This window comes from Nothoprocta perdicaria, unplaced genomic scaffold (genome assembly GCF_003342845.1).
Source record: "Nothoprocta perdicaria isolate Ctin4 unplaced genomic scaffold, notPer1 scaffold_72, whole genome shotgun sequence".
Classification (NCBI taxonomy): Eukaryota; Metazoa; Chordata; class Aves; order Tinamiformes; family Tinamidae; genus Nothoprocta; species Nothoprocta perdicaria.
The window spans coordinates 3,308,195-3,325,304 of record NW_020455999.1 but is presented as its reverse complement, the minus strand read 5'-3'; the positions used below and the strand labels follow the sequence as shown (position 1 = coordinate 3,325,304).

At 40.1% G+C, this 17,110-nt stretch overlaps 1 protein-coding gene across 4 annotated transcripts in view; it reads right to left on the bottom strand.

The window, feature by feature from the left end:
- Window positions 1–10,568, bottom strand: part of NADK (NAD kinase) — a 16,922-nt gene extending 6,354 nt beyond the window's left edge. The window contains exons 1-6 of one of the 4 annotated variants that reach the window (XM_026050938.1): window positions 10,434–10,568; window positions 8,449–8,519; window positions 8,130–8,343; window positions 5,243–5,326; window positions 656–785; window positions 74–182 (exon numbers count right to left, since the gene is read on the bottom strand). In XM_026050938.1, the coding sequence (XP_025906723.1) occupies window positions 74–182; window positions 656–785; window positions 5,243–5,326; window positions 8,130–8,302 (496 nt within the window). In that variant the 5' untranslated portion in view covers window positions 8,303–8,343; window positions 8,449–8,519; window positions 10,434–10,568. Of the gene's footprint in view, window positions 1–73; window positions 183–655; window positions 786–5,242; window positions 5,327–6,758; window positions 6,858–8,129; window positions 8,344–8,448; window positions 9,206–10,433 lie in introns of those variants that run through there. The other 3 variants (XM_026050940.1, XM_026050939.1, XM_026050941.1) reach the window with 3 other exon arrangements.
- Window positions 10,569–17,110: the final 6,542 nt, after the last annotated feature.

The window sequence follows — 17,110 nt, the reverse complement described above, 5'->3', positions numbered from 1 at the left end:
CACACACATTTGGGAATGCTAAGACAAATCTTCTCTAAATCTCAGTTTTTCTTTCAAGAAACCATTCCCATACCTTCTCTGAAGGTGCAAAATTTCTTCTTCACTGGTCCAAAATTATCGTCACTAGCTATGGCTGGGTCTTCCAAAACTTTTTTTTCTACATACACTATCATGTTATTCACCTTAAAAGAGGCAAGATAAGGTTACTGAAAACCTCTCAGCATGATGAAAATACCTGATTTTCCCCACCAATCTCAGTAGTTTAAAACATACGATTAATATTTTACTGATGTGGTCTAATTTTATTGAGAATTTTGAAGCATGTACTGCCTATGTAATAAATGAAAAAGAACTTTGGAATATAAATACACGATACTGTAACATTGCTATACTTATTCATAGCTAAAAGGATAAAATATCCCGTGAACTACAAAGAGAGTGAAGGAAACAATTTTGCCTTCCTTTTTTTTCTCCAAATACTGCTCGAAGTTTTATTGCTTTCGGTGCAAAGTGTATAATGATTCTTTACACTACACAATTCCACACATTCCACCTGTAACAGAATCAATAAGACTGAGAATAGTTTAGAAATACATATATAAAATATATATTTAATTATTGTACAAGAAGAAACAAAGGCATTGTGTTTCATTACCTCAGTGAGATACACGCAGAGCTCTTTAAAAGGCTGCAGCAGACTAGCATCACGTATCTTTTTAATAACAAGGACACTCTTGGGAGGTTTGTTCCATGTCAACCGCTGGCTTGCTGGGTCCTGTATGTGCCTGGAGAATAGAACAAAAAAAGAAAAAAAAAAAAAAAAAAAGTAGCATGAAGCTTTAGGATTTGCTTTGACAACGTTCTAGTCCAGTAAGAGAACATGCTTAATTATAATCACACACAATCCTCAAAACAATACAAAGGACACCATATCTTGTAATTGTTATGATGCTTTTTCTCCTTTGCATTCAATCAGTGTTTCACCATATCAAGACACGACACTGCACCAAGTTGCCCATTCCCGCAACTGCTAATATGCTATTAATATAGGCAGCAGTGTGCCCTGGTGGCCAAGAAGGCCAACGGGATCCTGGGGTGCATTAAGAAAAGCGTCTCCAGCAGGTCGAGGGAAGTGATCATCCCCCTCTACTCAGCCCTGGTGAGGCCACATCTGGAGTACTGTGTCCAGTTCTGGGCTCCCCAGTACAAGAGGGATGTGGAGCTGCTGGAGAGAGTCCAGCGCAGGGCTACCAGGATGATCAGAGGCCTGGAACATCTGCCCTATGAGCAAAGGCTGAGAGAGCTGGGTCTGTTCAGCCTGGAGAAGAGGAGGCTGAGGGGGGACCTGATCAGCGTGTATAAATACCTCAAGGGAGGCAGTGAGGAGGAGGGGGGCGGCCTCTTTTCAGTGGTGAGCAGGGATAGGACTAGAGGAAATGGCTTCAAACTGAAGCATCGGAAGTTCCACAGGAACTTAAGGAAGCATTTCTTCACTGTGAGGGTGACAAAGCACTGGAACAGGCTGCCCAGAGAGGTTGTGGAGTCTCCTTCTTTGGAGATCTTTAAAACCCGCTTGGATGCAGCCCTGTGCCACGTGCTCTAGGTGACCCTGCRTGAGCAGGGGGGTTGGACTCGATGACCTCTGAGGTCCCTTCCAACCTTCGGCATTCTATGATTCTATGATTCTAATATTTGCAAGCAGGAACTTTAATAGAAGCACTACAAAAGTCACTGGGATCAAGTTCTTCAATTGATATCTGAACTGATGCTTCCAGTATCTCCCTCTCATCTTACTGCCCTCTCTTCAACTGACTCAGAATGAAGAGAAACAATCACGGAATCAGAAAAAGCTATTTAAAAGCTACTATTTAAAGTCTATTCTGGGAAATCTGCACTGCAACTCTTTAACATTTCTTATCAAGAAGCCTCAAAATTACAAGCTTACTAAAACCTGAAATATTCTATTTCAGTACTAGGTAAACTTCACTTGCCTGTACTTACATATCTGTATTGTGCAACGTTTCCTGAAAACACTATCCTAAACATTCATTAATTTTCTCTTAGTGTTAAATCCAACATACATTTGTCTGCTTAAAGTAAAACAACTAACTACTTCCCGAAATTAAGCAAAGCTGAACTTTAAAAAGAATTTCAAAACTGCGCTGTTCTTCCATTATCAGATTGCCTTTAAGGAGTTGAGAACCTCAAGAATTAAGCTACTTGCGTAGGAATAATTTTGTAGCCTTCTAGTGACAAAAGTGGATTCAGTAACAGAATTTCACATTGCTCCATAATACATTAGGTTGATTTAGGAACATTACTGGCATTTTTCTATTTTGTTTGCATTGAATTTTGAGCTACATAATTTCACAGATTATAAACATCTCATCTTTTTCAAATGGTGCAGCTAATCCATGAAGCAAAGCAGATTAGTATAAATGCTGTGTAAGCCAAAATTACAAAGAGATTTGGAGTCAGCACATCAAGGGTTAGAACAAAACAGATGCTGCTGGGGCTGACACAACAACTTGCTCATTTTACTGTCAAGAAAAAAAGCAGAATGCCTATAGAGAACACCGAATACAGCAGAAATTATATGGTAATGAGCACCTTACCCAACACAAACTGCTGCAACTCTCTCTAAATATTATTACATAATGCACAGCAGTATAAACGTGTAGCTTTTTTCTACTTTCAGTACCATGTATAAGCTATTAACATTATGTCAAATTTAATTTCATTGGATTTTACTATCACAGAATCATGTAACAGTTGATGTTGGAAGGGACTGGTCAAATCAGGGTGTTGTTTTTTTGTTTTGAAGATAAAGTATTTAGTTTTAAATATCACCACGATCTCCAATTACAGTTCATATGGGAAGACTTCTCTTGCCTTCACTTGCCAAGCAGCAGCTAAACAGGCAATTAAAAAAATGTAATGTTTAACATTTACATGTTTATTGTTGTCAAACAACTGCAAAGGAACAGAAGTTTTATATGCCATTTTTATGTAGCTGGTGACTAAAAACATGACTTTCTATACTAAAGTTCATTTAATAAAATTGAATTCCTCAGATCTCCATACTATTAAAAAGGAAAATACATATACAGAAGCATCCCCCCCTCATTTCACCATAACCAGGCTACTTTGTGATGGAGCAAGCAATAAAATAAAGACTGCAGCCCTGCTTTTCATTTAAAAATACAAGAACTAACACAAAAATTATTCAAACCAATCTATTTCAACTGTACTCACCAATTCCATGTTGTTCTACTAAAGGAGAAATTATTCCTAACATGCTGCAAGATCTTCATTTTTGTTTTTCTTCCAGAAGTCTGGCAGGCAAGTACAACAGAACTCCAAAGACTGAGGCTTATATCACTTCTTACTAAACTGATACCTCACAAAAAAACACTTTTCTCTAAATCTTTCTAAATCTTTTCTCTTTTCCAGAGAAGTATTTCGATCAGTCTCAGTAACAGGTTGTGAGGATTCACAGAAAAAAAATCCTTACTAAATACAGAACTTCAGAGGCAAAAACGTTTCACATGGGAAAAAAAAAAAGCCCCTTCCAAGAAAGTTTAAAAACAGGTAACTGAGTACTTCTCTTCCCTCAAAATATAAATATTTTTTTAACTTAACAGTCATTCTGTTCTTCTGATCCTTTTACATAATATTCAAAATGGTGTTTTTTCAATGCAGTCATCACCATTAGCACTAAACAAGTAAGATTTTAAGACCATTATTAACTGATGTCCATATTCACAAAGTAGGATTTTCTGTTACATTCTCACCAGTAAAGAGTTTAACATTATTACTGACTAACAAGAAAAAAGCAATAGAAAAAAAGTAGCATGTTTTTAAAAGCCACAAGAAACAAGAAGTCACAAGAAACACGAATAGTAGCTTACAGCTTAGTTTCAAATAATCTTTTCTTTCTACAACCTGAGAATGTCCTATTTCCCCAGCTATTCTGAATGCCGTATTAGCTGTCTTTTCCTTGGCAAGTAGCTTGTCCTTGGTATTACCACAGCCTCTGTACTGAACTGCTTTTGAACTGCTCCTTATATTGCAGCAAAGCTGGCTCAGCCCATGGGGAGGAGCACAGGCAGGTGGGGCAACGTACAGTGCAAGTTATATTTTCAGATGGACCTCAGTATACCAAGGCACTAAACTAAGAACAGAGGAAAAGCATGAGGAAGTTAGGAATTCCCCAAATCTCCAAGATTTCTGCCACGCCTTGTGAAAGACGAGCATCACATCAAAATTGTTTTGAAGATAACTACTATTATTTAGGTGAGGATCTTAGCTGAAAATCAGAGCAATAAGACCAAGCTTTTCAAAAGAACATTAACTTAGTGGTTTCTATATACCTATAGTCCCTATCAATTCCTTATTTGACAAAATCAAGACACTGTTTACTAAGCATATAATACATGGTGATAAAAGGTAATACTTTATGCCACTCAATCTATAAAAATAAAATGCTCACAGAGCTGCTGAATAGATTCCACACATAATGGACATTCTTAATTTCACACATACATTCTTAATTTCACACATGATGTACCAGCAACATAGACAAAAAGCAAACTTGCCTAGATATTCATACAGAGAAAATACCACAGATGAGAAAATTTTCAAAATACAAGATTAAACCACATTATACCAAGAAAGGAAAAGGCCTTCTTGGACTTCCCTGTACACAGAGCAATTTCTCCTCATGATGTCCACAAAAACATCCTGTTCTTTCATTCTTCCACCATTGAAAAACAACTCTCGTGTGTGATATATATTTATTATACTATATATATAAACACAGTCTCTATATACATAGTATATACTATACTATTATATATTTCTTATACTATATTATACTTCTCATAGTATATAATGCTATACAGTATTATAGATTTGTTATACTATAATATACTTCTCAATCCGCAGAGTAAGATGATACACATCTAACTTGGTTTTACTTGAGAATCCACTTGCAGTGCTATCATTTATTTTCCTCCCATGGGATCTATCAAAAGATCAAATCATATCAAAAAAAAAAAAAGGCCCGATTCGAATGGCAGACTATTTTCTGCAGTATAAACCCCATACCAGCAATCAGTCAGCACAAAAACCTCTGAATATCAAAAAGCGATGATTAGGAGGATAAGTCGTGGAAAAGCAATTTGCTATTTTTTCCCCCACACAGAATAACAATACTGTTAATTTGACATGACTGACTTACATGATGGTTTTAGGATTTTGCAGCATACAGGCCTTTGGTCCAAAGGTGGTCACTGGGCATGGTCCATGCAAGGAGCGTGTCCTCCTGGAGCGGAAAAAAAAGATAAAGAAAGTGAGGACAAACTGCATACAATTAGCTTCCCAAACACCAAAGCCACTTTGAAAAAACGTATTAGGTAATTCAGGGCAAAGTACATTTTACACCTGCATTTGCTGTTGACCAGCCAATACAGTTTCATGTGTTTAAGTTCATCTCTCACAAAGCTGAAACCTAACTCCTCCATCTAGTCCTATTGATGTTAATTCAAATCTCACTCCTAGCTTATCCACACCACATACTGAGTATTGACTTTCTAGGCATTAATACTAAAGGCATGCTTCCTACTCACTGAACCTTCCCTCTGCACAAAAAAAAGCATCACAGCCTCAAACAAGGTATGTACAAGTTTTCTCAATTCTTTTTGTGAAGGCATGTCTATCCTGCAGTTTGTTTTCAGTCTTAACTCTCCTTAGGCATTACAATATAGAACAGTATGTGTGTCTGAGCCAAAACAGTACTACATAGTAGTTTAAAAACAACACAACAAAAATTCCATGTTCTTCAAAGCAAACAAACACCGCACATTTTTCCTTAATATATAAATCCAGGCATGACTTAGACATACGAGTTTTCTAGCAAGTGTTTTATAACATTATCCTTATTTATATTAATAGAGAAATGAGCAACAATGCACATAGTTACTGATTAACGTGCACACCATACATGCAAAGGAATGGTTAGTACCTGTCTATTTTATAACAATTACACCAGAAGTAGGGTATTAAAATAATACTTTGACAACATCAGATATCTCCTCCCACATGCTCTACCCACACCTCAATCCATAACTCTTTTTTGCCTTCTTTCAAAAGAGGTCCTTACACGATGCCACTCCCTACAGTTGGCTAATCTCTCCTCTTACAAGAAGCAAAGATACACACCTGACCCACACAACATTTAAGCCTAAGTTTCCTCTGCAGGTTCAGGAAAAAAAAAAAAGTAATCAACAGATCTAGTTAAAAACCACGATGGATAAGGTCTATAAAGATCACTTCCAGTTTAAAAGGAGTAGCCTGACAGAAGAATAAACAGAAATTTAGACCATGTGGTTGTTTTGCGCAGATTGCCTAAGATCATCTATAGTCCTAAAGATTCAAGTGGAGAGGAGAATAAAGAAAAAACAGTTTTGCAACATCCTTTTAATGCAAAGACTTACCTTTCAGCTCGGATGCACAGTTTAGTATCTAGAACAACAAAGTCAGAGCGTAGCCTTTGCGAACATTTCCCAACAATGAAAGTACTTGCCTTTTGTACATCATTGACTTATGAACTAAATATGCAAAGTAATTTTCTAAGTTTTAACCTCTTTAGACATAGATTTCTGTTGTGTTTCCCTTCCTTAAGCACTATATAGTTCCTCTTGTTATCTTGATTCTCCCCCATGTATGCTCTGCGCTGCAGCTGTAATCCTACCTACCAAGCAGTAGGAGTGGAAGAGAATTTCATCAGTTAAGCAGTTCCTCTGTGATTTTGCCTGTGGTCCAACCATGCGGACAGTCACAACACAGTAGGAAGTGCTGATAAACTTCTCACAGGAATAAGACACTACTATCAAAGCATGCTATTTAACAGCTCTGACGAGTCCAAAGATCACAACATTAAAAGTTGAATCCAAGTTGTCCACATGACAAGGCAGGAGAGCAGATTAGCTATTTGGCAGCAGATTAGCTATTTGGCATGGAGAAAAAATGGGCGTTTCAAAGTGCTGTAACATGATCTGCAAGCACAAACTTACCTTGTGCTGCCTCACATTGCCATGTAAATTAAATTCCTATACATTTTTTTCATATACAGCACTAGAACTCTATCTAGGGCATTTCTAAATAATTGTAAGCATGATTCCTTTTTGACACTATGAACTTTGCAGATACCCGTTTTGACAGCCACGCCTTTTTGATTACAGGTATGGTTTAATATCTCCCCTCCTTCATTCTGAATTAAGGACTACCTGTAGTGCATTTTAAGGAGTTCTTAAAAGCAACTTCTTGAGCAAGAGGTGAAGTTCTTCCAACTTGTATTTCTCCTGTGACTTCGAGTTAATATCAAGTTTTGAATTAATATCCATACATTCAGGAGTTTTTGTGATTTGTTTCTGTAAAGTACTTAAAAGTTCTAAAGCTGTGTTGAAATCTACATGACCAATACCTACCTTGAAATCTATCCTGAGAGCTTGGAAGTAAAATATTTAAGCACAATGGATCCTGCACATTTGAAAATCATTGTTTTACATTTATTTGTTTTCAGGCAAATATCTTCTAATATTCTGTTTCACACAAAAAAGGGAGATGGGAGGGTTGTGTCTATTATGTTTCACATAGCCCTTTTTAAACATAATTCTTTCTTGAAGATGTATGTGCATGTGTACATTGTTGAAAATACACTTATGAAAAAAAAGTTTAAGATCTACTGAAAAACAGTAAAACAGAAGCAAGACCTCACTGCTAACTAGAAACCAATTAAAATGAATGTGGATAATGTGGATTTAGTGAAGAACACCTAGTGAACTTGTTCAAAAATTTAAGGTTTGGCGCTTTTTTTTTTGTTGTTTTTTTTTTAATTACAGTTAAATTTTCACAGCACTGACCAACTAGAACGATGACTCACTGATTATCTTTCTCCCCGTTCATTACGGCAAATTTTGTTGTAATGAATACTACTTTTCTTTATGTTTATTATCACTTGACACAGCTGCAGGACTAGTTATACAGAAAAAAAAGAGTAAAGATAACCACAATATATTTCCTTTTTTCCTTAAAGGTAGAAAAGCAGGAAGAAACAAGAGCCATACCGGAATTCTTTGGTGCTTCCTAGAGCTGGTGAAGCAGACAGACTTCGGGACTTAGCTCGACCCCGGCTACTACTGCCCCACTCCTCGTCATCATGACATGCTGAACAATGATAAGCAGACTCTGAGCTTGCATCAGCTTTATTGGTACACAGTTTTTCTTGATTCATCTCCATACTGGAAGTGAAGGAGCTTCAGTCAGGGAAAAACTCAATGCCTGTGGAAAAAAAAATACCAGGGAACAAGAGGTAGGAAGGAAAGAAGAAAAGTTTCAGTATTACCGAAGCTACTAACRAAAATATTAGCCACTTAGTTGACATACTTAGAATTTTGAGAAACACTTCTCAAAGAGATCTGGGCCATTGAGAAGTTCTTCAAAATCATCAGAAGACACTGGAAGGAAGGAAAACTGGCATTAAAACACAGGGGATTCCCAAACCTACAGGTGGGACAAGACCAAGCTGAAAAAAAGTTCTTGAAATAAACCTGTTCTTGCCCTAACAGAATACCACTACTAAGAGCTACCATTGCTGTCATCTGTTAATAATTTATAACATCTTGCACTGAAAGGTATCAATGTTTAGTTGTTGGTTACTCATTGCTTAGTATCATCTAAGACCAAAAGTTCAAAAATGCCCATTTCAACACACTGACTATTCTGACATCTGTAGTAAGGAAAAATGTAGATCAATTTTCATGCAGCTCCAAGCTCAACGTAATTTTTGTGCCCAATTTGTGCATATAATTATTAGGATCATAAAACAGACTGAAAACTGACACAGCATAAATTTTAGTAGGTTCTCATGTGCATTACTTTTTAATCACAACTTCACCAAGTTTCAGGAATACAACACTGGCTGGTTGTTTCTGAGCCAGGTACAAAAATCAAGTCACTTAAATGCCTACATTTCAGAAAACAAGCAACGTTACATATGAGATATGCAATATCTTTGACTGTAGAAGATCCTATATCGTTTCTTCGTTAATTCATCTTCTAAACTAAGCCATTGGTTTTATTTGAGAGTTTCTAGCCTCAAACAACCATTTAACAACCATATATTCCCATCTAGTATCAACTTCTCATTCTTAGCTAAGAGATAGAATGAGCACCAAGGAGCATTGCTATCAGTGGGGAAAACCTGATTAGCATAAAACTAGAACTAAGAATCTGCAAAGATCCTCCTGCACGAATCTTTCTAATTCAGACTATTTTAACTACAGTTTACACCCTACACTGTTTAAAAAAAAAGCATTTATGAAGATACACGAGCTTTCGAAGGAAGCAGCTAAAGCAGCTACACAATGAGCATAAGGCTACAGCTTTAAGTAGTTAAAATCATTTTTGATGAGAATGCTTTTAGCGGTTATTTTGTAAAAAAGCTTTATTCTGTCAAATGCATGCTACCAATTCACTGCGACGATTACTGCAGGGTGCATCGTGACCAAATACACCCTGGATTTAGCATGACTTTAAAAATGCAGCTACTCTATCCATTTCTCGAGAATTGCACCAGCTGTCCAACCTCTTCATTTTGCAACTTCTCAGCCACGTATTAGAGCAAAAGAGAACAAGTTATACCCAGAAACTGCACCAGTCGCTCTATTGCTACAGACTCCTGCTCATTTGCTCTGTAGGGTATTCACTTTATTCTGCAGGCAGGTTTGTTTGTTTTGTCCCATTGAGAATACACACACATGACTCCATCTGCAAGCCCCTGGGGCTTCCCTCACCCAAGCAAGCAGCAACATCTGTATCAGGCAGTCAAGCCTTGGGCTGAGTCCACAACTTTGTGTTCTAGCATATTGGAAGGCAACAGCAAACAAGCCAAAGCATTCCCAAGCCTGACCCTCCAACACACAGTGAAATTCCATGTCATCTCTTTTGATTACATGATTACAAGATACTTGCACAGTATTTCTAAAAAATAAAAAATAAAAAAGAGGAAGACAAATAGGATAGCATGACTAGCACGTGTTAAATATGCAGGGAAACCAAATCCCTGCATTTAACCTTCCACTGCAGAAACGCCAGCACAACAGACAGCTTTGTTTACCATACCAAGGAACAGATACTAACAAGCACAAACTCAGGCTCCCAGATATGTCCCTGTCCGCGTTAGCCTGAGACAAAATGCTAGAGCAGGAAACAAAAAGGGGACGGGGCCAGGGACCGAACGACCTTACCCCGTTATCCSCTCTCCGCTCGCGGCGATGCTGCGCGGCCCGGGGCCCCGCGGAGGCCGCGCGGGGCTGCCCCGCGCGGAGCCGCCTCCGGGCCCGTGCGCGCCGCGCCGCCCCCCGACTCACCGCGCCACGGGCTGCTCCCCGAGCGGGCGAAGCCGACGCCTTCAGAGGCGATCGCGCCGAGCCCAGCGGTAGTGACGGCGACAGCGGCTGCTCCCGAGCAGCGAGCGGAGCCGGCGGACCCTGCGCGCCTCCATCGTCCTCTGCCCGCCTCCTGAGAGTGCGCGCCGCGCGCATGCGCTGCGCGCCACCCGCCTGCGCAGCGCGGCGCCTGCGCCACCTCGGGCGGCCGCGGCACTGCGCATGCGTGGGGGCGCCGCGGGGCGGGGCGSGCGGGCTGCCTGAGGGGGAGGGTGGTGGGAGAGCTCAGGAACCGTGTTTTTGCCCCAAAATATTGTCACGCCGCATTTAAAAGGAGGGTTGCTGGATAGGACGAGATTTAGGTCTGCCTCTGCCGTGTAGCAGGCAGCTCTCCAGAGCAGTATTGCCCAGTGTGGGCAACTGCAGGGGCTGTTCAGGTGGCGATTGCTCATGCTCAGGGCTTGGCCGGGACATTTCTTCAATTTTTACTCCTATAAATGACATTCAGCCTGGTTTTGTTTAGGAATTATTGGAGACAAGAGACAGTCCTCACAAATGCTGCCAAAAGCAGGGTCAGCCAAATGTTAAGAAATAGGCATGTTACTTGGAAATTCGCTGCAAAATTACACCATCGTTGACGAAGTGATAGTTCTGATAAGGGTACTTAACTGCAATCACCATCACGAAATCTTTCCTTCAAACACCATTTAAATATTTTCTGCCATGAAACTCCAGTTTGGGAATGCATGCGTATCCTTATCACAAGTGTGAGCAGAAGCTCCTGATAAGCAGCAGTTTTTAAGTCTGTCCTTGAGCTGAAACTGAATTTTGATAGCCAGGGTACAAACAGAAGAGCATTTGATTTTAATAGTAGCTTGAACCTGTTTCTGTCAATTCATGAATGGAGGATTAATCTTGAAATTAGCAGAAATTTTGTCACAAATTTAGAAAGAGATAAGATTAGGCCCCTGTATAAGTGAAAACATGAAGACTATCCTTCACGTTTGTCAAAAAGAAATTTTCTAATTTCTAGACTATGCATTCTACCAATAATGCTCTATTTTAAAGAGGTCATATTTTAAGCTCTTTGTATTAACTCTTACATGTGTCTCCCTGAAAAATATTTCAGGGCAAATCCAAAAACTGACTGCAGTTTACACTATTTGAGAGTTTGGTAATTACGGATTTTTCTTCCTTATTGTGAAATTGCTTGTTTCTAGAAGCTTATGGTGTTGCAAAACAGAATTCAGAGTTAATAAACAAAGTGACTTAAAAAAGAGGAAGCAGTTACTACATATGGGGAAATTCCGTACCCAATGTTACTTCACTTTGTGGAGAGAGCAATAGTTTCAATTCGAGTCACAATTTCTGCTTGATGTCCCTTTCAGTGAAGGAGCCCAGAAACTGAACAATTCCATGAAGACAGGGATAACTTAGAGAATCAAATGTTTTGAAGGTGCTTAAAAGGATACTCGAACTGTGGAGGGACAATCTAGAGTGATATTAGGAAATAATACAGAACTATGTTTCACAGAGCCAAGCCATTCATTTCCAAGGCTGTTTTCCAAAGTGAAACAACAGATTCCAGCAGGCAGGAAGCAAGCTCAGACTCGGTGCCTATGTTAACCATACTTGTCCATACCAGTTACCCACTCTCAAAGCTAACCAAGCAGTAAAATTTCATCTGACTTGGCTTTGGGATGAATTTTTCCAGCTCCTTAAAGATGAAAGATAAAGCACCATTAAAATATATATTTTGCAGTAGTCCTCCACAGGAACAAATATGGACTATTAAAAATAAACACTTTGAAGAGATGGACATTTCCTCTAAGCACAGTGACTTTATGCACTTGCTGAAAATCTTACAAGAGGTACAAACTCTGGACCTTATAAATGCTTATCCTCATTAATTGATGGAGATTAAATAAGGCTGCTAATCAGCCTATCCTATTTATAAAAGCCCTATAGTTACAGAAGCAGCTCTGAGCTGGCTGGCTTCGGCAGTGACCTTGGAAGCTCAGCCTCCTGGGCTGAATATAACGCTCAGAGCAGCGGCACCTCTTCCCTCTTTGCAGGCCACGTGCCATGAGAAATACAAGAGTTAGGTGGCTTTGCAGAGGGCCCTCCCCGACAACATGCTCACAACAGGTTACAACACTCATAACACGGGTTGTTCTTCCTTTCTTCCAGGGAAGACGCGAGAACAAAGTGAATAAATAGGATCTCTGAGAGTAACATTGAGAAATAAATATAAAAAGATACTAGTTTCTCCTGCTTAGACACTCAGCTCTGTGAAATACAATTTTGTTGGCTGTAAATTTACAAAAAATAGGTAAATTAGCAAAAGTTGTAATTGTTGAGGGGAGCCTCAACTAACCATATTGAAGACTGGTGCCAGATACAGGAAGGCCCAGCTCAGGTTCCATCTAGAGCCCTAGGCCTTGCCTTCAGCAGAAGATATTTGCACTGAACAGGAAATACAAGTGTCTCTAGTAAAATTCAACTGGGCTGAAGAGTGTAGTTCTTACCTCTTGGACTTGCTGCTTCAAACTCCATCCGACTATTTAAAGCTTCTGAGCAATTGTGAGGATTCAAGATGTCCATAAACTTTCAAGTCTGATGAAAACGGTGGCACACGAATGTGCCAAATGAGCTATTGTCGGCAGTGCTGCACCACAAAGCCAGTGACATAACCACAGATAAATGCATGCCATATTCACGCTGATCTACAAATACCTCCAGCAGTTACATAAATATCATTATCCCCATTTTAAAGACTGCAAACTAGAGTAATCGACTTGCCACAGAGCTGTGGCACAGCTGAGATAAGCAATTGGGAATGCTGGCATGTAGTCCTACACAAAATCTCTGTGACGGTACAGGCTGTCTTTGACAGCTGGTGGATAACACCGAGAGGGCACCGCCAGCCCATCTAAGGAACACTTACCTAACAGCTAATGTAGGGATGCAGGAGAAATTGAACATGTGGAAAGTAGCAGGGGAGATTGCCAAAGGCTTTGACAGTGAAAAGGCAAATTGCAGCACTGTTAACAAACAAGGCAGTCATACTGAAGAAAAACAAACCAAAACAATTTGTTCTCAATCAGGCAATTAGAGTTTTTACTTGCTCCAAAAACACCGGTGCTTCAACAGGATCTTTTCATGACTGAAATACGAGGAGATCTCAGAATTTAGCCTTATGGAACTCTGAATCTCTCACAGTATTTCAAGGAAACTGGCTTATTTCTGCCATTTAGACTACTTCCAAAACACACCATCACCATAGTAAACAGTTAAAAACTACTAAAAGTTACAGCTTCAGCTACTGCTTTTCTTGCTAACAGGATGAGCTGGTTGTTCTGCCTCCTTTACATGCCAGAAACCACCCAAGTTAAACAACTATGATAAACACCTTAGGAGGAAGTTGGGTCACACACTTACATAACTGCCTCGACTTGGACAGCAGCCTGCCTAGCAGCCTCACAGAAAGAATAAAACAGCTCTTCTGCATTCAATTCCTCTTGCTTACTGTGCGTTGTCAGCAATATATTTATTATATGTCATCTAAACAACTCTGGAGAGCAAACATTACAGCATTTCTGGTATTGTGCCCTATTGGCCCTGAGTGATTTCCAGTAAAAATGGCTAATCTGAAATCACGCTTTAGGTTCTGTTTTGTTCTCAAGTGTTATGTCGTGAAAGAGTAAATTCAGAAAACACTGCAGTAACCAGTTCAGTAGTGCGTCATTTATGCATCTATGGTAGAACAACTCCTAGTCATAGGAGACCAGAACTCGACAAGACCTCAAGGCCTTTCCTCTTTCCATACTTTCCTCTGGCCCAAGGCAGGATCAGTTTTACCCTTGTCATATTATAGCAGACATCTACCAGGACTGTTGTAAGGCTCTCGAACCATAGCAACGCCACATTACCACTGAAAGGTTGTCTTAGGTTACTCATAACTCTTACATTAACAAGCTTTTCCTGATGTTTAATATGAAACTCCCTTGATACAACCTGAATCCATTACATTTTTTCCTATTGACCAAGGACAGGGGGAAAAAATATTCCCTTAAATCCAATAGCTTTTTATACAGAGGCTTCATTTCTGGCATCTGGGAGCAAGCCCATCCCTCCAGCATAGAGCAGAGACGAAATGGGTGGCAGTAGAAGAAACCCTCCGTTGTTCCTATTGCAGCACTGCCCCTTCTGCAGGGCACCTCGTGGTAGCGAGCACTAAGCCATGGAAAGCAGGAAGCTCTTCAAAACCACCCACTTCTAGGAGCTAAACCACCTTTCAGCGAGTGTAAATCACACCCTACCAGTGCCCTCTAGTGTTTAAGAGACAGAGCAAACTTCTTAATTCAGCTCGGTAACATGACTTACTTGACACCGTGGCCCTCAGCCAGAATGAACTCATTTTTGTGTCTTGCCCAGCAAATTTCCTGCAAGTAAGTTTAAGTCAGCCTAGCAAGGAGGGCTGTGTTGCATTATTTATAAGCATTTAGAGCTGGGAAACGCGCGAGATGCAGCGGTGCCACCAGGGAAACAAGGAAATAGCAGGCAATGCACCAGTATTTTTCCGCTTCATTTTTCTATTGGGTCCTCACCTTGCCACCGGGGAAGTCCCTTGGTCTTGCAAAGCTTTGATTACTGTGACAAGTTCCCAGCCTAAACTAATCATTAACAGCAGATGGCAGCAGAAACTACAGCCTGGTGCTTTCAAGCCACATTTACTTATAATCCAAGTTTGTTCAGTCACACAGCGTCCCAGATACACGGGACCTAGAAGATGCAGCTCAAATGTCCACCATGGGACACAGGTCTTGATAAAGCCCTGCTATGAATTAGCTCTTGATGCTTCCCGGCAAGACACAAGGGTTTTTATTTCAGTCTGCAGCATTAGAGGAAGCCAATCTAAAAAGGGAGAGGTACAATTTAAAATTGCCTGCAGACTATTTAATCCAGTGAATCCTAATTTAGCACCAGACTAAGGAAAACTTCTGGCTTTGAGAACAGAAAAGAGGGAACGATCCAAGTAACTTTTGGATAGGATGCAGCTGCCAAGTTACGTAACATTTCAGAGAGTTCAGACAATTGTTTTATGGCCTGTTTTTGTTCTGTAGAGCTGAATTTCCATGCTGCAAAGCATGAAAGCTCCTCAAACTGTATCAAGAAAAGCAGACCTATGCTCTGAGTAGGAAGACTAGGCTCAAATTCCTCCCATAGGATTTTGGAAGACATCCTGTGGAGGACTCAGCCAAACTCTGAAGGATTCTCTCCGCCTCTCTGTCCCTGTCCCCCTCCATTAAAATACACTGTAAAATTAAGAGTATTTTCACTCTCTCCAGCTTGCATCCAAGCTCATTACAGTGGATATTTCCTCCACCAGCATCAGAATGTCGCACTAATCCCACCCTGATCCCAACGCCTTTTGCTGCTCGCCGGAGTGTTTGCGGCAGCAACTGCCAAGAGGCGTCAGCCGGAGTAGCGGATGTCAGACAGGAAGAGCAAAGGCAAAGAAAAACTTTGAGCTAAACACAGCGCTGCTGGCCAGGCTTTGTTTCAGCTCGACCATTACACAACCAGGACAAAAATCACACGCATCTCCCGGCATTTCCAGCTCACAAAATGGAGGCAGCTCCTCCCTGCGGAGGAGCCCACTGGGAGACAATGCAGGCAGTGCATCAAGTTGACAGATTAATTCTAAAGGGCACAGTTTAGGCGAGGGATTTCTTATTTTCTTTGAAAAATGCTGAAAATGATTCAGATAAATCAGCTTCTTTGCATGCATTGTACTAACATGACGCAGCTGTGAAGGAGAGCTTACTGCTTGCACTGCTGTTTGCCATTCAAAATATAAAGCAGTAGAGTATTAAAATAGTTTATGAAGAAGCTAACTATTCAGAACCAACACGCTGACATAAAGGTGTTCAAGTCCTTAGTTGCAGCAATACAACTTTACAGCACACTTAGCAGAAAAGCGCTTTTTTTCTGAGCGTTCTAGGACTGTGGATGCCTGTTCTATCACTATGACAAAATTTCCAAGCCAGGACCAAATAAATACCTGTAATTTGCTTTTCCCTCTGCTTCACATTCACTCATCCCTTCATACATCTAATAAACATAGTGGAATCTTGCAGTAAGTCAGGAACTGCAGCAGCTGCCCCAAATACCAAATAGAAATACAAATGTTTTCAGTTTATGAAAATTAGCTCTAGGCCTTCTCCTGATGCTAAATGAAGCTACTCTTTTGGAACCAGAGTTATCTTTAAGCTAGAACATACAGAAAGGGCCACTGTGTTATTGTGATTCCCAATCCTGAGACTGTGCAAGCCACTCTGATGTGGGTACAGATCAAGACCACCCTAAAAATACAGGCACTAAAAACTCAAGACTTAATCCCAAGTGACAGGAAACCCTCCTGGATACATACTTAAATGTGTGCCTGTTTTCATGTAAGGCTTCATATTTAACGGCAGCACTATTTGTAATAGAGATATCGTCCAGTGTTAGCATTTCAGACACATCACACTGCACATTAGCCTCTTGACAGAAGAAGTTACTATCTTACTGCCAGCAAAGGCATTCCCAACAAAGCAAGTAATTTGACATGGATAAAGATAAGGAAAAGACAGAATATCTGCACTGATTTTGTT